The sequence below is a fragment of the Falco biarmicus genome, chromosome 5 (genome assembly GCF_023638135.1).
Source record: "Falco biarmicus isolate bFalBia1 chromosome 5, bFalBia1.pri, whole genome shotgun sequence".
Taxonomy (NCBI): domain Eukaryota; kingdom Metazoa; phylum Chordata; class Aves; order Falconiformes; family Falconidae; genus Falco; species Falco biarmicus.
This window is the reverse complement of record NC_079292.1, coordinates 20,142,358-20,166,497: the sequence shown is the minus strand read 5'-3', so window position 1 is coordinate 20,166,497 and position 24,140 is coordinate 20,142,358. Positions and strand designations below refer to the sequence as shown.

At 42.5% G+C, this 24,140-nt stretch overlaps 1 protein-coding gene across 1 annotated transcript in view; it reads right to left on the bottom strand.

Moving 5' to 3' along the window:
• Positions 1 to 872: 872 nt before the first annotated feature.
• Positions 873 to 24,140, bottom strand: part of GOLGB1 (golgin B1) — a 51,419-nt gene continuing 28,151 nt past the window's right edge. The window contains exons 15-24 of the mRNA XM_056339904.1: positions 18,365 to 23,391; positions 15,334 to 17,284; positions 13,587 to 13,765; positions 12,254 to 12,419; positions 11,000 to 11,131; positions 7,150 to 7,308; positions 6,922 to 7,019; positions 6,116 to 6,250; positions 3,803 to 3,908; positions 873 to 2,571 (exon numbers count right to left, since the gene is read on the bottom strand). Of these exons, the coding sequence (XP_056195879.1) occupies positions 2,437 to 2,571; positions 3,803 to 3,908; positions 6,116 to 6,250; positions 6,922 to 7,019; positions 7,150 to 7,308; positions 11,000 to 11,131; positions 12,254 to 12,419; positions 13,587 to 13,765; positions 15,334 to 17,284; positions 18,365 to 23,391 (8,088 nt within the window). The 3' untranslated portion in view covers positions 873 to 2,436. The remainder of the gene's footprint in view (positions 2,572 to 3,802; positions 3,909 to 6,115; positions 6,251 to 6,921; positions 7,020 to 7,149; positions 7,309 to 10,999; positions 11,132 to 12,253; positions 12,420 to 13,586; positions 13,766 to 15,333; positions 17,285 to 18,364; positions 23,392 to 24,140) is intronic.

The following is a 24,140-nucleotide window of genomic DNA, read 5'->3' as shown; positions in this document are numbered from 1 at the left end:
TCACTAGTACCCACATGAATGAGCTGGAGTGAGTAATAGTCTGAAAGCTGTACTAAGCTTGTCAGTTATCTGGTGACATCCCTCATTCAAGCCCCAGGGAGGCAGCCAACCTACCTGAAAAGAAGGTCTGATCTGCAAATGGGTACCTCCGTTCTGCTCAGGAGGCAATTACCTATGACCATGACTCACTGTTGCCTCTTCTCAGCACTGGTCTTAACGCAGCTCCTGTTGCGAGGGGTCAGTTGATCTGACCTTGGCGAGAGTGCTTGCAGAGGTTCCTCCTCTTCTCTCTCATCACATGCTTTGTCTGCCATACTCAGAGCCTCATACCTATTCTGTAAAGGAAATGGTAAGGAGGGTTCCTCTTACAGCTCCGCGCAGTAACCTGCTTCCACTATCCCTGGTAACACTGCTTTCCTCCTGGCACTAAAACAGATCCTGGACCTGCCCCAGTAGTGGCCATGCTGAATTGGCTTGTGTGTACTAGAGATGGCAAAGCACAGCTCTGTTGGTGATCTCCTTTTCAGACTCTACTGCGGATCAATCAAAAAACTAGGTTGGACAGGTCTATCTGAGAAAAAAACAAAAAGCTGAAATGTTTGAAACAGGAAACATCTTTCATTAGGTCAAACCACAAAGCTGTTAGGTCAGACTATGATTATCAAATCACTAGTTCCTTCCGAGGCTTCATTTTATTTATTTACGTATTTACTCTAAGCTCTAACTGTTCCATTGGAAGGTACAAAATATTTAAATGTCTCTGAACCAGCAGATGCTTGTCTTATTTCAACATGGTGGTCCTGATAAGGTATGATACAGCAGCATTATAACCTTGAAAGACCTCTGACATTTACATGACAACACCACACAAATTCCATCTAAAAAATAATCTTTATTATATATACAGGAGCACATGCCCCAGGAAGCTATAGGCAAAGTATTTGGTCACTTGATTTTTATATAGTTGAGGAAGTCCACACAGATAATCAAGGATAGTGCACAAATGGATATATAATGCCAATGATCTGGACCTGCCAGAGATCCAGTTATTTTAGCTACCATGATGAAATCAATCCATCCTCAAACAGGCTAGAGAATCTTAGTTTACCAGCAGCATCAAATGAACTACCTCTTTCCCCATGGGAAAAATGTGACTTAATAATCTGGCAAGAAACAGATACAATCCTGGCAAGTACTCTGAACAGAATGACCACTTGGTGGTCTCTGACAGGGAACTCAGCTGGGTCTATCTTCTTTGCATTTAGGATTTTCCCTTTGGAAGACAGCAGTCTCAATTCCAGGACATATTCAGGAATTCTTTAGAAAACACAGCTTTCCATATAGCCTATAAGATCAAGTCCATTTGCATCAGTTTGCTTTAGATTCAGACAAGTCCAATGACCAGCACTAGCTTTCTACAACACGCTTTTCCTAAAGCGGAGATGCCAGAAGGTTTCAGAACTCTAGTCCCTTCCTCAGCACAGGGGGAAAAGATTATTTCTGGAGCTTCTGCCTTTGATTTGGGCCCACATACCACATTATGGAACCCTTCAAAACAGTCTCTGTGGGTTTAATCTTGTGACAAGGGTTCAGTGGACAAGAATGCAGGAGCACAGCTGCTCTCATTTCAAGAGGTATGCAAGCACCTTCCATTGTGAGAGGTGCACAGATGCTACAAACAGCAAGGTTATTAACTCTGAGCTAAAAAGTTTCTTGTTTCCTATTCCTTTTCATTCACTAGGTTACTGACATTATTTTACAGGCTTGTCAAGGCAGACATATGGCTGCTTTTAGATGGAATGCTCAGCACATCTGGATATACTAATTTTGGCCTTTCTTGAACAGGAGATGCAACCGAGCAGGAAACATAATTTTGGAATTCATGTTCCTTAAAGTGTCCACAACTTCCTCAGGATATGCATTTCAAACAGCACTGAGCCACAGAGCAAATCTAAGGAATGGAAGACAGGGAAGAAGCTTCTCTCTTCTTTACCTAGCTACCCAAATCACTGATTCAGTCTAAGAGGGGGAAGATCCTGCAGTTCCTAGAAGTGCTGAGCTATTTAAGCAACTCAATATTTTTCTTATTCCCACCCACAGCACAATACTATATAAAATGAGTGGTGCTACTCCAGGCACATGAATAGATGTTGTCCTTGAAGCTTGTAGTGCAAGAACCCTGGCTCAGAAAACATGCCACTCATTTAAAAACACCAAAGCAATGGCAGATGTCCTGGAAACGGATCCCAAATATCAGCATCGGCTGCTGCATACTTCGACAGCAAGCAACCTAGGTGCAAGCTGCTGGGTGCAGCTGCTCCTTAAGGGCTGATTGAGAAAAAGAAGGCAGCTGGGTGAAGTGCTACCCTGTCAATAGGGAATGCAGGACCTCATTACACAGAGGGCTGCGGCTCAAGAAGAAGCTGTTATTCCTGTTCATAGGTGGCCTGTAAAGCACAGGAAGAGCAGGACATGAAGAGCAAGCAGATACATGGCCACTAGCAGAGGCAAGTGGGTCCGGGAACGGAAGAGAGAGCGTAACAGGCGTCGTAATCCAAGGACATTCCGAGTCTGGAAGAGTAAAAGAGAGACCAGTCAGTACCAGGAATGGCTATGTCCCCAGCTGCCTTCACTCAGAGCTCTCCAAACCATGAAAATAAGTTTAAGATAAGTAGTATGAACCTTCCCAAACCCATTCCACTGTTGGACTCGACCTCTAGAGCCAACCCTCAGTGAAATGTTCCCCTTCCCCTGTTCTCTGCAGGTTTCTTGTGAACCAGCATTCTCCAATTTTCCTTGAGAAAGGGTGACAGAATGCAGAACATCTCCCTCTAATATTTGATCTCTACAAATTTCTAGCCCCTCTGAGTGAAATATAAACAAATGGATTGATGTTACTTTTCTGCTAGAACCTTGAGCTACTAGGAATTCTGCTTCACTCTCTGGCCTAGAAGAGTTACTATTTGTTGTGTTCTTTCACCCTTGCAGCTGAAAGGACTTCTGAAGCTGTTGAACAAGCTGCTGCAGAGTGACCTCGCTCTACAGGGGCCCTTCCAGGAGTCCTCAGACAATGTAACATCTACTGGGAAAGTTCCAATAGAAAGAAAACTGTCTATTCTAGTAACAAACCTTTGTGCATGAGCACAAAGTAGTGTCCAGTTATGGCTCTTGCCATAATTCTGCTGATGCTGCTCTTGAGAGCACCACCCCCAAATCTTGAAGAGACCAGAGAGCAAAGACTTCAGCAGGGCTTCATCTGTAGCAAAACAGGACAGGTGACTGCCAGGCTGTCATTCAGAACCGTGAAAAATGAACTCTCCACTTTGGCTCCCAGCCTGACTGACACAGGTTTGAAAGACAGTGAGTGAGGAAAAACTGAGATTGTCCCTAATCAAAAGGACAGACTCTCCAGGCATCGCAGATGCTAGGGCCAGTTACACTACACTTCTTATGCATGAGATTGCCCACTGTTTGCACAGACTGCCTATCTGCTCACTACTGAGGCCTTGAATATTCCACAAAGAACCTGGGACCACATTTTAGGCATAGGTAATGCTAGCCTACATTTTAGGGAGCTCTGAAACTTACTCTGCTTATGCAGGCCATAGCAAAGCCACAATCAGAACAGTGTGTGGCTTTTGGTGTGGCAAACAGAGCAAGACCAGAGCAGAAACCTACAGAAACCCAGATTTGAATGTGCCTACAGAAGGATTTGACTGCTATAGGTACACGGTTTTCAGTCCACGTTTTCTTGCATAAGCCAGGGCTCACATTATTAACAGCTGTGAATGTAAATTCTTACTTGGCTGGAATTATTATCCATGGAGTCAATCAGCAAGGAATGCTCATGACCTGGAGCCATATCAATGCTAGCACTTAAGGAAGATGTCCAATCATTTGACTGCAACCTGCAGCAGAAAACAATGAAATTAAATTCAGTTTCTTATGATGCCCCAAACCAACACGGTAGACAAGTTTAGGAAAAGAGGCATTTTTCAAAAAGTAATCAACCATTGGAAGCAAGTCATGGCCTCACTTGACAAGAACTGGTTCCATTCGTACAACTGTAGTGCCTCCTGAGCTCAAGTTCATCAGGAGGACTGGGTGACCCAGGTAGCAGCAGTTCTCCCTGCTCCACCAGGCTGGTGAAACTGTAAGAAAGCAGGCACATTGTGCTCTCCATGCCAGTTATACCTGCTCAAGTGACTGGCACTTCCCGTGCCCACCGTCACGGCCATAGCCAGAGAGAAAGGTAGAACTCCCATACTGCATGATGTGCAGATCACCATTCCTCTCCAGTAGACAGGACAATTCAGCTGCTGACAGTGGAGCCCTTTCTTACCTGATTTATATCCTGTCACTTCAAAACTGGTTTTTTTAGGTGCTGTTTTTTCCCTTTTGTCTTCCAAGAATTTTGAACTCTAACTTAATTAAGGTCTCTGTGTTCTACATGAGGCTTTTCAAGTGAAATTTCATAGTGTGTGACTTGAAGGAAGCCAGGGCAGATGATTTAACTGTGTATTTTAAATTCCCTGAAATTATTTTGGAAGTCAGCTCTGGTCCCAATAATGCTGGTTCTTACTATTTTTTAGTGACAGATATTCAGGATTGGCAAGATACTACTAAGGGGTGAAATGTGGAAGCAACACTGTCATATCTTCAGGCTAGCATTGGTTAGTGAAGGGAAATCAGTTGCAGAAGGGTTTCATAGACTTGAACGCTAGAAGGGGCTACAGTTGTCTGTGTTGTATAGCAATTACCAGGGAACTTCATCCAGAATTCTTCCATACAGACCATTATTGTTTTGCTGAATTAGCATGTGTGTCAGAAGAAAATCTCTGTTTTCATGTAAAAGTCTCCAACAGTGATGTTTATTTTAACTACCAGGAAATGCACAGCACAAGTGCCTACAATCAAGTTACATGATAAAACCCAAGGAGAAGCACATATTTCTAACATGTGACTTACTGCACCCTGATCCTCACATCTAGTCTAGGTCAGCCTCCTTTTCTCTGCTGACTATAAGGGCATCTGTCAAGTAACCTGAGATACACAGTTTATTGGGTATAAATGGCAAGATTTTGGTACCAGGGAGTTGCAAGGGAGAGCTGTATGGCAGGGGGCCGTGAAGGGCTCTGTACCAGTCACAGCCGGTTACAGTTGACTTAGCAACGAATGACGCCTCGCTGTGTGCCAAAACTACAGCCAAAGGAGTATACGGTCTCTGCTCAAACATATTTAACAAAAGGTAGTAGCTGCTAGGGGAAGAGGAAGCGAGTAAGAAACAAGGAGCAGCAGACAGAAATCACTACATACTGACCCCAGCCTCCTGCACTGCCCTTTGCCTCACCAAGGGGACTAAGCAAAACGTGCAGTGCAAACAATGGGACTAGGAAGAGGGGAGGAGAGGTGTCTAGACCAAAGTTGAGCCTGGGAAAGGCACAGGGGAAGTGTTTTACCTGTGTTTAATTGTTTCTTAATACCAAAATTAATTAAAACTTTATGTTAATTTGCAATACATTAAAACTGAATGACATTCTTCAAGTCAAGACTGTTTCGCCCAGGACAGACAGGTGCTTACTGAGGAGACAAATCCCCTGGAAGTACAAAAATTCCTCTTCTGCCTTCACCCAATTCCAAGTCTCCATATCATATTTTCCAGTAGTTAATTTAACTCATTGAGAAAGCTGGCATCTCTTTTCTAGTCAAAATTTGTCTTAATGTCTAGTCCGCTGTCTCATTCTAGCTTTGTCTACAATTGAACAACAGTCTGAACATCAGGAAACTTTTTTTTTTAACTGTAAGAGTGTCTGAGCATTGGCACAGGTTGCCCAGGGAGCTTGTGAAGCCTTCATCCTTGGGGATACTCAAGCACTGTCTGGGTTTGATCCTGGGCAACTGGCTCTAGGTAGCCCTGCTGGAGCAGCAGCATTGGACCCAATGACCTGCAGAGGTCCCTTCCACAACCTCAACCATTCTGTGATAGACAAGGTATAGTCATTTCTATGCGCCTAAGTGACATTTGACAGAAGTAGGTAATGAAGTGCAGACGAACACAGAGCTAGGATCACCCTACTTTTATGGTGATACTGCCTGTTTGTTCAAGCTCCCTCACCTCCTGATCTGATCCTGTGCTGCAGAGAGCGCCTCCTCTACAGCAAGACGACGATCCCGTTCTTCCTCCAGCTGCTCCTCTAAATACCTCAAATCCTGCTTTGTGCTGCTATGTAAATGTTCTGTTTCGGACAACCTGTCAGAAAATAACCAATCATATACCAAAACAAGGGCTAATTCATGGACTGTTATTCTGTTTCTGTAGTATTCATTGATGCAGTATGTGAACAGACTCCAGTTCCCTTCCACTTCACACAGAAGACTTGGTTATCTCTTATTAATATTTAAATTATTTGGAAAGCAAAAGAGAAAATAAATCTCTTGAAACTTCTGTGTCACATCAGGAAGGAGCTTCTTGGGTCTGTCACCTGTGGCCCCACCTTCTGAAAATTATTTTGAAAGGACATCAGCAATCACGTGCTAGATCTTAGTTCCAGAAGGTTACAAGGAATCATGTGCTAGGTCTCAATTCCAGACGCCCTCAAGCTACCAGCCTTGAGACCAGGACCACTGATACACTTCAGCAGTTACTGAGGGACCCAGCCCATCAAATCAAAGATGCTCATTTGGCTGGTGATGGTTAGCTGGAATTGCTGCTGCATGTTGTCTCTTCATTTTTTGAAGTCCTACCCAAAAAGATACCTAACAACAGCTGTCAAGTGCATATAATAGCCCTTCCACTTCCACAAGGTGTGGAACTGAATTCTCCCAACACTCTGACAGAAAGTAACAGAAACAGCCTCATCACTAGCCTAAAGACCTCCATCAGGACTACCATTCCCGAGCGTTTTCTCAGGCTTTCTTTACCTCAGCTGCAACTCTTGCAGTTCTGGTGTGTAACTGCCTCTCTGAGGCTCATTCTTTTCTTGGGGTGCTCCTGGAGCAGCATCTGTTGTAAACAGCTCCTGAAAGAAAGCACAAATGTATGGTAGGTAGCACTGAATGAAGAGGATAAAAAGTAGCTACAACGCTGCAGTTAGCGGAGCCATCCGCAATAAGCTTTTCCCTCCCTTACACCAAGACGACCACCCTTACCATGCCCTTGTCTGCAGACTGCAGCTCCTGAAGCTGCCTTTCAAGCACCATGCAGCGGTTCAGCACCTCACTGTAGTGCTGATGGCTCTCACAGATGTTCCGACTGCTACCTCGCAGCTGGAGGGAGAGGGCATTTTTCTCCTCAAAGACCTGAGACAGCTGAGAAGAGAACACAACTGCTAAGTAAAGAACTTTTATTTTTGTGAAAGCGAAATTGTTCTCTGTGTAACTGAGGGTGAGAATTCTATTGAGATGGGAACTACCACACTGCAGGTTACAAAGATCAGTGACAATCTCCAACAGTAGCTTGTGGCTAAGGTTTCCAGAACATGAGTCCCAAAACATCAACATGATGTACAGGGTAACACATTTTCAAAACAAGATTTCTAAAGTGCTGAGACTGACCTAAACCTTTCCAAAATATCATCAATAAATTATGATTTTATATTCTTCCTTTCTCCTTAAATGCAACTCTCTTTCTGAAGATGGCTAAATTCTGAGTCTTCCATTTCAACATGGGAATAGGATACTGCACTGAAGTACAGAAACTTTTTCAATATCGCAGGCAGCACTGAAGACTGCCAGCATGTCTTCCAATGGAGGTACTTCCTTCAGGAGTCTAGAAAGCAAAAGGCTACAAAGAACTACTGACAATAGAAACAGAACTTGGGAACAACTTTCTTCACATAATCTTGCTCTCTGGTCCCTTTGTCTGGTGTCCCTCTCCCTCCTCTGCCCCCTCCTCCTCCTGCTCTCCCCTCCATCCTTCCCTCATTGTTCCTCTGCCAACCTGCCCTCTCTCTCCCCTCTCCTCCTCTGTCTTCCTTCCTTCTCCCTCCTCCTTTCTCTCTCTGGTCACTTTAGAGAAAGGGCACTAAAATTCAGTGGCAGAAAAGTTACTGATTCAGACACTACTGTCACTGATCCTCCTGAATGTGATCTATATACAGCCTGGAATACCCCTCTGGTCCATTCAGGTCAGCCGTCCCAGTTATGACCTCTCCCAAGCTCTTGCGCACCCTGGCCTCCTCACTACAGGGAGAGCAGAGTGAGAAATGGAAAAGGCCTTAATGCTGTGCAAGCACTGTTCAGCAACAGCTAATACATTGGTGTGTTATCTGCACTGCTTTAGTCACACAGCTGTAACACCACACCCCAGGGGCTGCTATGAAGAAAATTAACTCCAACCCAGCTCCAGTACATAAAGCTTTTAACATCATCACCTACAGTATTCACATTTGGAAACTAAGGAGCTATGAAGTAGACAAATTAACTGCTGCATAGTCAAAAACTAGCTGGACCACTGGACTCAAAGGCAGTGATAAACGGCTTGAGAGCCAGCAGTGAGCAGAATACTCCTGGGGCCCACCTGGGGCACATACTGCTCAACATTGACAGCAATATAAGTTACGACATAGATCATAGCATCAGCAAGTTCACAGCCAATATTGAATTTTAAGGAGTGGCTCACATGACAAAGACCAAAATGTCAACCTGGAGGGACCTTAAGAAACTTGAGGACTGGGCCAACAGAGATCTCAAGTTCAATAAGGGAAACGGCAAACTTCTGCATCTGAGGCAAAACCCATGCGTCAGTACAGATTGGGGAAAGGCTGCCGAGGCAACAGCTCTGCTGTAAAGGACCAGGGAGCAGCTGCCCTGCTGAATACAAGCCAAGAGTACATCCTCATTGTGAACAAGGCAAACTTGTCTACTGGCCTACATTAGGAGAAGCAAGGCCAGCGGATTGAGGGAAGCTATTGCCTGCTCTGCTTGGTACCGGTAAGACTATATCTGGAATCCTGGGACTGGTTTTAGGTCACTCATTTTCATTTGGGGAGGTCCCAGTTGACTGGAGGTTCGCATGATGCCCATCTACATGAAGGGCCAGAAGGGGATCTGGGAACTGCAGGGCTGTCAGCCTGACCTTGGTGCTGGGGAAGGTTATGGAGCAGATCACCTTGGGCGCCATTACATGGCACATACAGGACAACCAGGTGACAGGCCCAGACACCACGGGCTTATGAAAGGCAGGTCCTGATCAACTAACCTGATCTCCTTCTACAACAAGGTGACCCACTTAGTGGATGTGCTGGTTTTGGCTGGGATAGAGTTAATTTTCTTCTTAGTAGTTGATGCTATGTTTTTGATTTAGTATGAGAGCAATGTTGATAGCAACAACTAAAGCATCAGTGTGTTAAGTAGCGCTGAATCTAAATCAAGGACTTTTCATTTTCCATGCTCTGCCAGTGAGCAGGTACACAAGAAGTTGGGAGGGGACACAGCCAGGACAGCTGACCCGAACTAGCCAAAGAGATGTTCCGTATCATGGGATGTCATGCTCAGTACATAAACTGGGGGGAGTTGGCCAGGGGCCACTGACCACTGCTTAGGCACTTGCTGGGCATCAGTTAGCAGGTGGTGACCAATTGTATTGTGCATTACTTGGGTTTTTTCTCCCTCCCACCTCCACCTTGTGTTTAATTCCTCCCTCTCTCTCTCTTTTACATCACAATTACAAATGTACTCTGTGATATTATTATTTTAATTTATTTTAGTTATTAAATTGTTCTTATCTCAACCCTCTCAACCCATGAGTTTTACCTTCTTCTGATCTTCCTCCTCATCCCACTGGGGTGGGGCAGGGACGGGGAGTGAGGGAGCAGCTGTGTGGTACTTAGTTGCTGGCTGGGGTTAAACCACAACAATAATACAGAGAGGTTTTTGTTATTGCTGAGCAGAGCTTACACAGAGTCAAGGTCTTTTCTGCTTCTTACACCACTGCACGCGCAAGAAGGCTGCGGGCACAAGAAGCTGGGAGGGGATACAGCTGGGACAGCTGACCCCAACTGACCAAAATGATATTCCAGACCATATGACATCATGCTCAGCATATAAAGCTGGGGGAAAAAGAAGGAAGTGGGGGACACATTTAGAGTTATGACATTTGTCTTCCCAAGTAACTGTTGTGTGTGATGGAGTCCTGCTTTCCTGGAGATGGTTGAACACCTGCCTGCTGATGGGAAGTCAGTCTCTTCTCCCAAGTAACAAATGATAGGTCAAGAGCCAATGGCCTCAAGTTGTGCCAGGGGAAGTTTAGATTCGACATTAACAAAAATTTCTTCATCAAAAGGCTTGTCAAGCATTGTAACAGGCTGTGCAGGACAGTGGTTGAGTCACCATCCCTGGAGGTATTTAAAAGACATGTAGATGTGGCACTTAGGGACGTGGCTTAACTGTGGACTTGGCAGTGTTAGGTTAACAGTTGGGCTCTAATCTCTTCAGGGTCTTTTCCAACCTAAAGGATTCTAGAATGGATAGAGAAATGGGAAGTAGTCCAGGAAAAGGGTGATAAGATCATCAAGGGATTGGAAAAGGTGATGCTTGTAACAGCTTGGCTGCTTCAGCATGCTAAAGAGGCGGCTAAAGGCTCATTTTATAATAGCTTACAATTAAACTAAAGGGAGTCATAAAGTAGATAGAGCTCAACTCTTTTTGATAGTGGCAGATAATATAATAAGGGGCTGTAGACATTAAAAAAAGCATCTGCATTAAAAGTGTAAAGCAGCATTGGACAAGGGCCCAGAGAGGTTCTGGAATCTCTCTTTTTTTCTCCACTCAGTTAGGCGAAGTCATGGGTGACCCAATCTAGTGCTGCTTTGAGGAACAGAGGGATATACAAGATCATCTGCAGAAGTCTCTTAACTAGTATTTCTGATTTTGTTACTTCACTGAATGCCCACAAGAACAGAGAGATTCACTCCTGCTCCCTGAGCCCTATTCAAGCCTACCCTCTTCCCCACATTCCTCATCCCAGACTCTGCAAGCAAGTATAAAATATGATCGGTACCTTGCTGTTTAACTGCTGAATTCTGAGCTCTTTTTGGTGCAGTTCTTTCAGGCTGTCATTCAGCTGGGCCTGGAGATGTTTTGTCTCTGTTTCTAGGCTTGAGAAGTCCCCTCTCAGAACTTCTGAAGACATCTGCCAGGGAAAGAACAATGCAAAATATACTGCACACCTGACAACCCACTCTTGTATTAGTCCTCTCTGTTTAGTATTCCAGGGTCAAAGCCCAACATTATCCCTAGGCCTGGAACTTGGTCTGCTCAGGCAAAACAACAAATGGGGACTAAACAGAAATATCCTAAAAGCCATCTGAAAACCCAAACAATTACGAAAGATCACTGAACTTGCACATACGATGGGTCCTTCTCAAAAGTGGTCTTAAAGCTGTGTACAGTACAGGAAGGGAAAAAAAAGTGATGAGAATAAGAAAAACAAAGGAAAAACCAAAGCAACATCCACATTGCTCTCATTCAACACAGACTAAAAGGTTAGCACTGAGGCATTCTCCTGGAAAGCACCACATGCACACTGCTCTAGCTTTTTCTTTGCATATATGCATGTATACATCAAAGGGATAAGGGAAGATTTTCTCCCTTCTCCATTGAGATAAAAGCTTCTCACTGGAACATTACAGATGTAGGCAGGAGAGTTCTCCTCTTGCTCGTAATGATATTGTACAGGCAGCACACAAGTGTTTTTCCCTAGAACAAGCAAAATACTCAACATATTCCATTCCACTTTTAGGAGTGTGATACAAGAGAAAGAGGCAGAAAGTCCCAAGTTCAATCCTCAGCCACTCTAGGCTGAAGTCAGGATTGTAGATCCCTGTCGCAGTAAAAACAGCATTAAAAATTCATAGTAAACTTAAAAATTACAACATGACATCGTGACAATGTGACAAGAACTAAACCAGAAGATCTGATTCAAATACAGTGGAACAAGCAATCCTAAAATAGCCAGGAAGACCAACCTGATAAGTTCCATACTGCTTAGAAGGACCTAGGGGGCCTAGGAAGCCCTGTCTCTTTCTCTCTTGAAACATTATGAACCACAAACTAAGGGAAGAGCACAGAAGAGTAGGTCAGAGTTTTCTAAAGGTTTTCAGTGATCCAACTTGCATTGTTGGTATAGTCCTTGGAGGTCACACAACAAAATCCGATACTGCAGTCTGTACAAACTGAATACAAGCAACAATACAAGGCTGAATTTCAAGCCCCACATCTCCATGCGATAAAGAGTCTGTGTATTTCCACCCACCTTTGTTTGGTACTGCTCCTCTACAACATGAGATTTGCCGAGGGACAGTTTCATTTCTTGTGTGATCCTTTGTAAATGGCTCAGTTGCTTGTCCTTTTCTGCTATGGCCATCAGGTAATGTTCCTTTATGCTGCTGTTCTGCTTTTCCCAGGTAGTTTTCTCTTGTCTGCCCAGTACGACACAAAGGAAATTAGCAGGAAGTTACCACTATCACTTATGATATCCAGGTATCCTGCTCAGAATGAGCTGAGGATGATTATATTTGCTATCATCACCCCTTGCCAGAAATAAAGTTTCATAACTAAACCAAACCAAAATAACCCACTTATGTACAGGAACCTTAAAATCAAGTTTAAGGAAGCATTCTATATTTTGCTCAATCCTGCAGATTGTTCAATGCTTACACATTTGGTACTCCTGAAGATTGTTTTGATCTTAGTGCACAGAGAGTTTTGTCAAGCAAGTCATTGACAATGACACTTGTCATCATAACATTATCATTGCCTCAGTCAAATATGCACCAGAACCACAGCACTGATCCCAACATGCAAACTTGAGGCCTAAGCTTCATTTACATTGTAGAAGCTAGACAGGGGAAAAAAATATCCCTTTTATCAGAGATAAATAAAATTTGTAAACTGCTTCAAGACTACAAGATCTTAAGTGTTAGTTTGAGGGTCAGACTGGGGGCAGGGGGAGAGGGAAGGACCACTATAAGTTTTTATATCACTTTGGACAAAGATAAAACATGTATCTTTCCACAGAAACCCCAAACCCTTTTACTCCAGGTTCAGTCATTCTTAGAGGGATCGCTGAAGTACCTGAAAGGACTGTTTTCCCCTTTTTAGAACCGAGCATATTTGTCTGACTAGTTTCAGTCCACTTGGAAATGACAATTTACTAGACTTGAATTACACACTTTTTTAAAAAAGCAAGTGAAACGAAGGATTATACAGTCATACAAAATGAGTTTTTTCTAAACAATGATATCAGTGGGATACATAAGTTCCAATACGAGAAACTGTCTTCTCTCGAACAGATGATATTGGCCACCACTAGATGAAGGAAATAAAAATGAAGAGGTCATTGATCTATTTCACACAGGCATTTCCTTCCAATATGCTGGGCTGTAATCCTTTGCCCTAAGCCTGAGGCAAAAGCTGAACAAGGGAAGCGTGTGCCCACCCCCGAACAGGGCAAAATGAGTGACAGCTGACACAGGTAAGGCTGAGCTTCTCGATGCTTTCTTTGCCTTTTGTCCACAAGTGCTCTTAGAAAGAAAGAAACAGCACATTTGTATCTCTGAGGCAGCGAGAAGACAGACAATTCTCACCTAAGTTGCTGGAGCTCCTGCTGGTAGAAAATGCTTTCTTGCTTCAGCTGTTCTTGAAGAAGCTGCTGTTTGTCTGCGTCTTGCTGATATTCCTGCAGTTGTGCTTTTAAGCGAGAATTTTCAGCTGATTCTACCCCGACAAGTATGTATTGCTGCTGCAGATTCTTCAGCTCTCTCACCTTTAATTGAAAGGAAACATCAGTGTGTGTGATAACTGAGCAAGCAGCTAGGTTTATTACTTACAAGTGTTTAAAAGCATTTCTCTGTGGCATATGGAGAAAAAAAGTCACATTCAGATGACAGAGAAACTAGAAACTGAATCAGTGATTAGAGCAGTCTACTAAAAACTGCTCAGAAAAAAAACCCTCAGAGAATTCTGCTGTTAATGAGAGTAGTGAATTTTGAGACCTTCCATGAAGATTTGACATATATTAATAAAAAGACCCCAGACTACAGTATTAATACCCTTATTCAGAGGAAGAAAAATTGAGACAGGAGCTAGTTAAGAATAACTCCTGAGGTTGGTATTTAGGGTAAACCAGGGAACTGAGAAAATAAAATCCATTTGACAGTCTGCTCAGACTGGGATTAGAAATAAGTTGTCATTACGCATCCATCACTGCAATCAGGACAAGACAATGTGACTGACTTTGGAAACAGGGACCAACTAACGAGTCAGGAGATCTCTCTACTGAGGATCTATCTCAGTATTAGCAGTGCTACACAGATATGCAAGTTCAACAAAACAGCAGTAGAGGAGACATAAATCTTCAAATAACTGAGATACAAAATGGACAAGAAGGAGAAAATGTTTAAGACAGTATCACAAAGTCTGTTGTGAATTAACAGAAGGGAAAACTAAGACAGACTAAGTGTCAGTGGAAAATGATTGTAAAAGTTGGTCATCTGACCAGCAACTAGAACTCTGAAGCTTGCTGAGCTGCATTGTAAAGGCCAGAGCCTTCACAAACACAGAAACATTAAATATGCAAGTAAGGATATCAAAATGAAGCTGCAATGCCTTGGACCTGTCTTGATAATCAGCTGCTAAGAGGAGAAACAGAGCCAAGCCTTTGCTCTAGTCTCCTGCAGAAACCCAAGACAAATCAAAAGCTTCCACAGATGTGGCCTAAGCAGGTTAACAGGGAACCTGTATCTTATTTCTACGATTCTGTATTTTAAATCAAGCTAACAAGAGAAACCTGAAATCACAGCTTCCATATGACAGAGAAGATAACACAGATGACACATACTAAATCCATGGGATCTGATAGTGTGCCCACAAGTGCTATTGTCACTGGGAGGCAACTCAATTACCTTTGAAAGGTCATGGTGACTGGGAGAGGTTCCTGAGGACTGGAAGAAAGCAAATGTCATCCCTACCTGCAGGAAGGAGGAACTGGGGAACTGCAGGCTGGTCAACCTCATCTCTATCCCTGGGAAGGCGATAGAGCAACTAGTTCTGGAAACCATTTCCAGACAGATATAAAAACAGGCTGCCCAGAGAGTGTGGAATATCCACCTATGGAGATACTCAAAATCCAACTGGACAGTGCCTTGGGCAACCTATTCCAACTGACCTTGTTTGAACAAGGGGGTTGGACTAGAAGGTCTCCAGAAGTCCCTTCCAATCTCAACTATTCTGTGATGACAATAATCTGTGTTTCACACTGCAAATAGCAGATTTGAAGATCCAAATCTCCAATGGGGCTTTAAGTAAGAGCAGGAAGACAGAACAAAGACTTACTACTCTGTCTCTGTCATCCTGCAAGGAGGACAGTGCCTTCTTAAGACTCTGCACTTCTGAAAGAGTGGAGGAAGTGTTCCCTTCTGCTTGTTGCTTCACTTCTTCAGTCTTACGTATTTTGTCCAGTTCATTCAGCAGACTGTCTCGCTCATTCTGCAGGCTTGCCATAGCCTTGGAGAAAGATTTGACTTGGTTGGAAGAGCCTTCCAGTTCTGAAGACAAACGGAGAAGCTCATCATCTTTGGCTCTCAGCTTCTGATTAAGTTTCTCAATCTGGGCCAAGAGACCTCTTTCATCACTGGCTTTCTGCAGTTCTGTCAGCTCAGACCTCACTGTATCTCGGTCCCTGGCAGTGGAATGTTGCTCCTTTTGTAGCCGAACCATCTGTTCATGAAGATTCTGCACTAGACTCTTTTGTTCCTCTAAGTCTGCAGTGTATTTCTGTTTCAAAACATGAAGCTCTTCATTGGCCTGGTCCCAGCTATCCTGAAGAGAGCTCATGGACTTCCCAAAAGACTGAATTTGAGCTCTGAGATCTTTGTTTTCATCTGTGACTGCAAGAAATTTCTGTTCCATTTCCATTAAGTCCCGTGCCAATTCTGCTACTCTTTCTTCTGCTGTTTCTGTTTCATTCCTCATTATCCCTGCATCATGATGTAGGTGTTTCAATTCCTTCCGAAGCTTGTTCTCAGCTTCTTCCACTCTCTTGGATGCATCCCTTTGAACACATACCAGTTCCCCCTCAAGTTCTGTTATCCTTTTCTGTGAGAGGGAAAGCTTATGACTCAGTTCTCGTGCCTCTTCCTCTTGGGCCTTCAGTTGTGCTTGACACTCCATGATAGGACCCCCCTCACGTAATGCTGTCATCTCACTCTGCACCTGAGAAAGAGAGGATGTAAGGGTTTCAATCTCTTGAGACATACTGACTTTATCCTCTCTCAAGGCTTCCATGCACTTCCTGAGATCATCCTGAGTATGCTCGGACTCTTTCAGCTGTGTTTCTATGATTGTCTTGTCTTTTTCCAGAGTTTGGATCCGCTGAAGCTGTGTTTTGAGAAGTTGTTTCTGTTGGGAGTCCTTTATTGAAATCACTTGGTTCAGGTCTTCTCTATATCGCACCAACTCTGCATTCAGCTTGGCATTCTCAGAGTTGAGGTCATCCATCTGGCTATGAAAACTTCTAATTTCTTCCTTGAGCTTATTGTTTTCAGCAGCAGCCTCTTGAATTAGCTGGTCTTTTTCCAAGATTATAACAAGATGACGTTCCTCAAGTTGCTTGTAGTCTCTCAGTATGCGATCTCTGTCATCTTGCAAAGATGACATGGACTTGGTGAAGGAGTCCAGTTGTGCCTTCTGCTGCTTACTTTCTTCTCTGCTTATCTTCATCTTTTCAGTGAGACAATCAAATTTATCAAGAAATTTGTTCTTCTCATTTTCCAAGGCTTTTTTATCTTCTTCCTCCTTACTCAGCCTATGCTCCAGCTCTTTCATCTCTTCAGAATGTTGCTGCTGTAATTCAGATAGAGCTGCTATAACTGCTTCTTCCTTTGCAGACAGCAAACTAATGATCTTTTGATCTTTGGCACTAATTTCTTCATGCAGCTTATTTGTTAGGTCCTTGGAAGCTTGCAGATCAGCCTCAAGCTGTTCACAGCTGAATTTAAAGTTCTGGATACTGGTCTCTTGTTGCTTGACCATACTGTCCAGCTCCTCTCTGACCAATTCACATTTGGTGAAGGAATTCTGTAAGTCAGCAAGCTGGTCTCTCAGGCTGCTGATTTCTGACTCCAGTTTCTGCTGTTCGATCTGAGACTTGCTGTACAGTTTCTGAGACCCGTCAAGTTGCATCAAAAGGTCTTTTTTTTCCTCCTGCAACATTTCACATGTCTTTTGATAATGCTGAATCTCACTCCTCAATTCGGACTCACACTCTCTCTTGCTGCATTCCAGCCTGAAAACAGAGAAGAGAAAGACAGTGACAAATCAATGAAGTATCTCAGTATCCAAATACAGTAACAGTTTTCATTGATTATACTAATTTAGAAAAGACACAAAATTCATTTTACTTTAAGAAAGCACGTGGGAAATATCCAGATGATTAGTTTTCCCTCAATTTAAAATTCAAGGCATCTTTTAAAGTTCTGACTGCACTACTGTCTGAAGGGAGTGGTGCTAGGGAAATATTTTTTAAAAGTTGTCCATTGAGGGAAATGTTTATGTTGATATTGAAAAAAAATGGAGGAAGGTTAAACATCGAGTGTTATCACCTCCTTTTCATTAAAATACTTCTTTCATCCACTGTGGCTAACAAAAAACCCCCAAACAAGCAAGCAAGCATCACGCAGACACACACTCTCAATGAAATCACTGTTCTCATATGCTTGATGCTCATTTAATGTTCCAGCATGCAAAGAAATAGCATTTTGATCACAAACTTTATAGAACAATTTTACTCATGTAAGAACAGTTTGGCTTTGAATTCTGGAAATTCCCAGAGCTAAGTTTTGGTACATTTCCATAGCTCCACCTTTCCCTCAAAATCTATTGGGATTCAACTGGAATTATCTATCCCAATGCTCTCTTGACCTGTCAAGTTTAATCTATTCCAAATTTCAGATTAATAAAGATTCTAGATAGTCCTCTGATGACTACTGCTTGTTACAGAGAACAGATTTAACACAGGTGCCCTAATAATGAGAAAAGGAACATTACACAGTGTTAATCTCCTTGTATACTTGGTGCAGTCAATAAATACATAGTAACTCCCTACAAGATAACTCCAAACCTCTTTTCTATCCAAACACAAGCAATCCAGGAGATAAGCCTGTTTACGAGTTTATTAGGAAGACTAATTCTGCTCTCCATCATAGGCATTCATTAGTTTTTCCAATCACATGTCATATTTAGCATATTTATGTACTCAGAATTCTTTCTTTCTGGTATAGTGCAAAGGGGAATCCTACCTCACCTCTGGCTGCTGCCTTGTCAAAAGGAAATACAAGAATACCAGCCGAGTCATTATCACCTTTACCTGGATATATGAGTCTGAAGTTCTTCCACACGTATGGTCATCTGCTTAATCTGGTCCTTTAGCACAACACAAGTTTCCTCTTTTGAACGTATTTCTTCCTCTTTCTTTTGAATACTTTCAGTGAATTTCTTCTCCCATGTTTTTGATTCATCTATCACTCTATCCCTGTCATCCTGAAGGGATGACATGCTCCTGGTGAAGGCTGCAAGCTGGGCTAGTGTTTTGTTTAGGCTGCCTTGCAATTGCTTGGCTTCTTGATCTTTTGCCTTCAAGGAGTCTTGAAGATCGCCAACAGTTGCTTCTGTATAGTCTTTCTCCCTCTGCAAAGCTGCCAGCTTTTCTTCCATGTTCTTAATTTCCTTTGAGTGCTTGTCTTTTTCCTGTTCCAGTCTTCTCTCAAAGTCCTCATCCTTTTTCTTCATTTGAATTTTAATATTCTCTTTGTTTGCCTGCAGCTCTTCTTTCACTTTGACACTCTCTGCTAGAACCCTTGCTGCCTCACTCTGGGTGTCATCCAATACTACTCGGCAGAGAGCAAGTTCTGTTTGGGCTTTCTTGGTGTCTTCAACTGCTTTTGCTAAAGTCTCTTTGGTTGCTTCTACCTCTTTCTGAGACTCATTCTGCAGAAATTCCAGAGCTTTAACAGTTCTTTCTAAACTACTGTTCTTTTCCTGGCTTTTAATACAGTCCTTCTGCAGTTGCTTAATCTCCTGCTGTTTCTGTTTCAGCAGTTCCTGAAGCTCCTTTACATGTGTGCCATTGTCTCCCCTCCAACTGCATTTTAGCTTTTCTACATATTCCTTTTCTGAACTTGCTTTACTTTTCTCCTTTACCATCTGACATTTCTCCTCCTCCAGTTCATGCATCATTCTCTGCAAACTCTGAAGCTCAGATTTCAATTGCTCATTTTTGATCTGGAAGTCTGTTGCATCTTGCTGATAGTTCCCAATAGTTCCATTAAGTTCTGCCAGCTGATTCATGAGCCTTTCTTCCAAATCATCCTTCTCAGCCTCTAGCTTGTCCTTCAGTTCTGTCATCCTGATGAGGTCATCTTTGGTTATTTGGACTGTTTGTTCCATCTTTGCTACTGTGTCCTGAAGAGCATTCAATTCATGGACCTTCTCTTCCATTTGCATCTCTAAAGCAGTTTTCTCACCTGCTAAAGTCTCAACACGCACGTGGATATCACTCAGCTGTTGCTCTGAAGCCTTCCTATTATCTTCTAGTTCTGTGATTCGCTCTGTGAGCTGAGCTATCTGCTGTATGTAGGTACCAAGATCTTCACAAGGGCTACTACCTTCAAGTGCTTTTTGTTCCAGCTCTGCAGTAGAAGACTCTGGTCTAAAACTTACGTCTACTTGATTTTCAGTCCTCTCCATTGGTGGTGGTGTGGCAACTGCCTGATTTGTTTCTACCCCTGTTGCCTTCTCAGCAACGTACTTGTCTACCAGTTCTCTGCTTTCCTCCAGCTTAGATTCTGTTAACTGCAAATGACGCTTTAAGTCTGTGATCTCTTGATTCAGAGATGCCTTTTCAGCCATTACTCTCTCAAGCTCTGTAGAGAGAGACTGGTAATCTCTCCTAGAGCTTTCCAGATCTTCTTTCAGGCTAGTATTTGTAAAGACATCTCCAGTCCTGTGTAGCTCTCCATCTGTAAAATGCACCTCTGCTCTAAGCTTCTCATTCTCCTCCTCTAGTTCCAGGATCTTTTGTTGCTTTGATTTTGCAAATTTCCTCATTTTCTCCTTCATTCCATCAATTTCCTGTCCAGCTTCTTGTAGCTGCTTATCTGTTTCCTCTTTTTTTGCTTCAACACTTTTCAGCTTAATGAAAACTTCCTGCTTTTCCTGTCTAACAGTTTCCAAAACACGCTGAATCCGCTCAGTCTCATTACTCACATTCTCATAGGACTGCAGGAGAGTTTCATATTCTTTCTGGAGGTCCCTGTATTTCTCGTGCCACTCAGAACTCTCGGCAGCTTGAAAGCATTTCAAGGATTCCACCTCCTTCTCCAGCTTCTCCTTCTCCAGAGTAACTCTGTCTAGAGAAAATGTCAGGTTTTTACAGCATCCATCAAGATTCTGATTTTCTGTAAGTACTTTATCAACTTCTGCAATAAGTTTTTCTCGCTCTTCAGTGAGGCCTGCTAACTTTTCTGTTAAAGTATCTGCTTCTTTAACATGGCCACATATTTCGTTTTCCATATTTGTCACCTTGACGGAAAGATTTTCAATAGTAGTTTTAGCACTAGCTAGCTCCTCTTTTAGAGATTTGCTCTCCTTTAGTGCCTCTTTTCTAGAGATAAGTGCAGCTTGCAACTTTCTCTGCATTTGATTCTTCTGTTTAGCTGCTTCTGCACCATCATCTTGCTTCTCCTGAATTTCAAGCAACTCTGTTTGCAGTCTCTTGCTTTGTTCCTCATGAACCTGAGCTTGAGTTTCCAACTGACTACATAGTCTCCTGACTGAATCCTCTTTTTCCAGCAACTGTGCCTGCACATTATTGAGAGCTTCACTCTTCTCCTTTAACTGCAAGTTAAGAAATTCCACTTCTTCATCCTTTTGATGCATAAGTGTTTTCAGGTCTTCCAGACAGCCCTCTCTAGAAATTTTTGCTAGATTCTCCTCCAGTTCTGTCTGAAGACTTGCTGCCTTAGCTTCAGCTTGGTCAGAGGTTCTCTTCAGCCCTTCTATCTCCAGAAACAACTGTGCTATGTGTTCTTGCAAATGAAAGACTAATTCTGATTTGCAAGCAAGTTCACTTTGCATATAGCTAACGTTATGTTCCAGTTCCTCCTTCTCCATCTGCAATTTTTCAAGTTTTTCCTTAAACTCTTCCCCAGAAACATCTGCAACTTGGAAGAGTTTATTTGTTGTATTTTCTCCTTCTGTGCATGAAGAATCCAACCCACCTTGATTCCCAAGAACACCCTCTGTCAATTCTTTCTGTTCTTGGAGTTGTCTGAGCTGAGCTTGGATGCTTTCCTTCTCTTTGCTTTGCTTATCAAATTGTTCTTGTAGGATATTGTAATCATCTTTCTGCTGTTTCAGCTGTTCTCTGTGATGCCTGTCTTTTTCTTGAGCCTTTTTTATAGTGTCTTTACGAGATACCAAGGCCTCCTGAAGTTTTTTTTGAAGTTGCTCTTTTTCTTGTTCAAGAGCTGAAATCCTCTCTTTCAGAGCAGACTTTTGGTTTTCTTCAAGATTTGTAGCTGCTGAACTATTTTTTTCATTCTCTTCATAATCTTTTGGGCTTTTATTGGTTTCTGTTACTTTGTCAGCAATTGTCTGACTCTCCATGATTTCATCTTTAATTGAAACAACGTTTGTCTTGCCTTGCAAGCTTTGCCTCATTTCCTTGATCACTGCCTGCAATTGTGCTTCAGTAGTCTCTTTATCCAGCAGGTCCTTCCGGATGCTCTGCAACTCAGACTCCTTTTCAGAAAGCAGCTGAATTAGATAATCCTCACTAGGCTGGCTTTCAAGATTCACTTCTCTGCTTATCACATTTGTCATATTTTCTTCCCCTTCAGCTTCTTGAGTCACTGAGGTTTCTGATTCGTGTTCTCTTAATTGCATTAACTCATTCTCCAATTTACTAACCTTCTTCAGAAGCTCTTTCCTGTTAACGAGTGCTGCTTGCAGCTTCCGTTTTACTTGCTCATTTTCTTTTTTCAGAAGTTCAATTTTATTTACTAACACCTCATTTTCTTTACATGCTGCCTCTGTCTCATACTGCTGCTCAGATGCCTCACATTTTAGATATATATCTTTTGCCTCTATGTTTTGGTCTTTTTCTTCCTGGGCTTTTAATAATATACTTGTTTGCTCTTTAAGACTCTTCAGCTCATTTCCTAGAGAAAATTTCTCTTCATTCAGCAGGACCATTTTCTCAGACATGCTGACACTGATCTCTCTCATCTGTTGGTCTTTCTCCTGCAAGGTTTGTTGCAGGCTCTCTATAGACCTGGTGCGTTCAGCAACAAGCTGTTCTAGGCTTGCTGCTTCACATCCCTTTGAGACTAAGTTTTGGGAAAGCTCTTCTATCTCAGCTGTATTCTTCCTCAAAAGTTGTTCTAGATCAAGTACTTGACATTCCTTCTTCTCAATCTGGCTTCTCAGATCTTTTAGTTGCATGTCTTGGTCAGAAAGCTGAAGTTGTGCCTCATCCAAGTCTTTTTGCAAAGCTTCAATTTTTATCTCCTTAGATTTAAATTCATTTTTAAGACTTTGGATTTGTTCTCTCAGAAGACTGCTTTCACTGTCTGACAGCCTCTGCTTTTCTGAAAAAGCTAGATTTTCCTCAAGTTGCTTTACTTGCTCTTTCAGTTCTGTTACGGTAGAGAGTTCCTTCATTTGGCACAGAAGCTGATCTCGTTCGTCAGTCAAAACACAAAATGCACTATCATAATCCTCAATTTTTTTTCTGTATTCCTCAGTCAGCTGGTTTAGCCTGTTTATTTCTTCACCTTTTTCTCCTAAATCCTTTTTATAGGATTCTTCTGATTTCTGCAGAATTATCTGCAGTTCTGTAATTTGGTTTTGTAAGTTTATCAGTTCTTGAGATTGAGAGGTGCCAGGGTCTGGATCTGCTGAGGAGACTTCTCGCATTGCTTCCATCTCGCCTCTGCAGGGGACAGTGCTTCCCTGGGGCACTTCTTGAAGACTGATTCTGTTTTCCTGAAATACACCAACTTGCTGCACTTCTATTTTGCTCAGTAATGAGCTACTGGCCAACTCATTTTGGGTATCTGAAGCCTTTTGCTCTTCCCTTTCAAGAAACCGTATCTGGGAGTTATCTTCTAGCTGGTTAGCTGCTTCTCTGCTCTGGTTACCTGTAGAATCTTGGCCATTTGGGCCCTTGAGCTGCCTTTTCAGAAAATTTATTTCTTCTTGGGCTTCTTTCAGTTCCAGCAGCAAAACTGACAGCTCTTTCTGTTTCTCTGCAGCAAGATATTCCAGAATTCCAGGTGGACAACTTTCTTCAGTAAACTGCTTGCTTCCATTGGGAAAGCCATCTGGTTTTGCCTAAAAGAAAATAAAAGGTTTCAATTTTCCTTTGAATCCTGTGAAAGGGTGACTTTTGGAAGTATCTGCTTTTCACGTTTTGTAGTTTAAGGATACCCTTTCTTGAGCTGACTCTTGCAATAAATAGCCTCACTAATAACAGGAGGATGACTCATGTAATTTCTGTTCATTTCAGTTTCTGAAGTTGCAGCATCAAAGATTCTGGCTTCAGGATTAGACCATAAAGGTAACTTCCTATTCCTTTGTTTCCCATTCTCTCTTGATTACAAGATAGCACGATTCCAAAGTGTTTCAGTTCTCCTATGATTCTCACTAGCTCTCCAGTGTACTTACCCAGACACATTTTCCTGGCATCCTATCCATAGTCTCCAAATGAGGTTTTGTCCTGTATTCTATCTGTCCATTTAACATGGCAAAGAAACAGTGCATAAGCCCATATTCTAGTCTGTGTCCATCTCCAAAGTGAAAGCACCAGACAAAGTGCTTGGCTTTTTCCAAATAACTGTCCTAAGCTTGCCTCCCACCCCCAAAAACAGATTACAGAAGACAAGCAGTCACAAATTATTCCCAGAAAGCATGGATCAGCAGCCCACGAATAAGTCAACATCTTGTGTTGTAAAGGCTGTCCAGCAGTTTGGAGAGCAGAAACATTTTATGAGGAACCATTAAAGGAGAGCTGTCACTTAAAGCATGTTGCAGTGTTGTACCAACGACTTTACATTACAGGATGTTAAAAAAAGCCTTTGGGG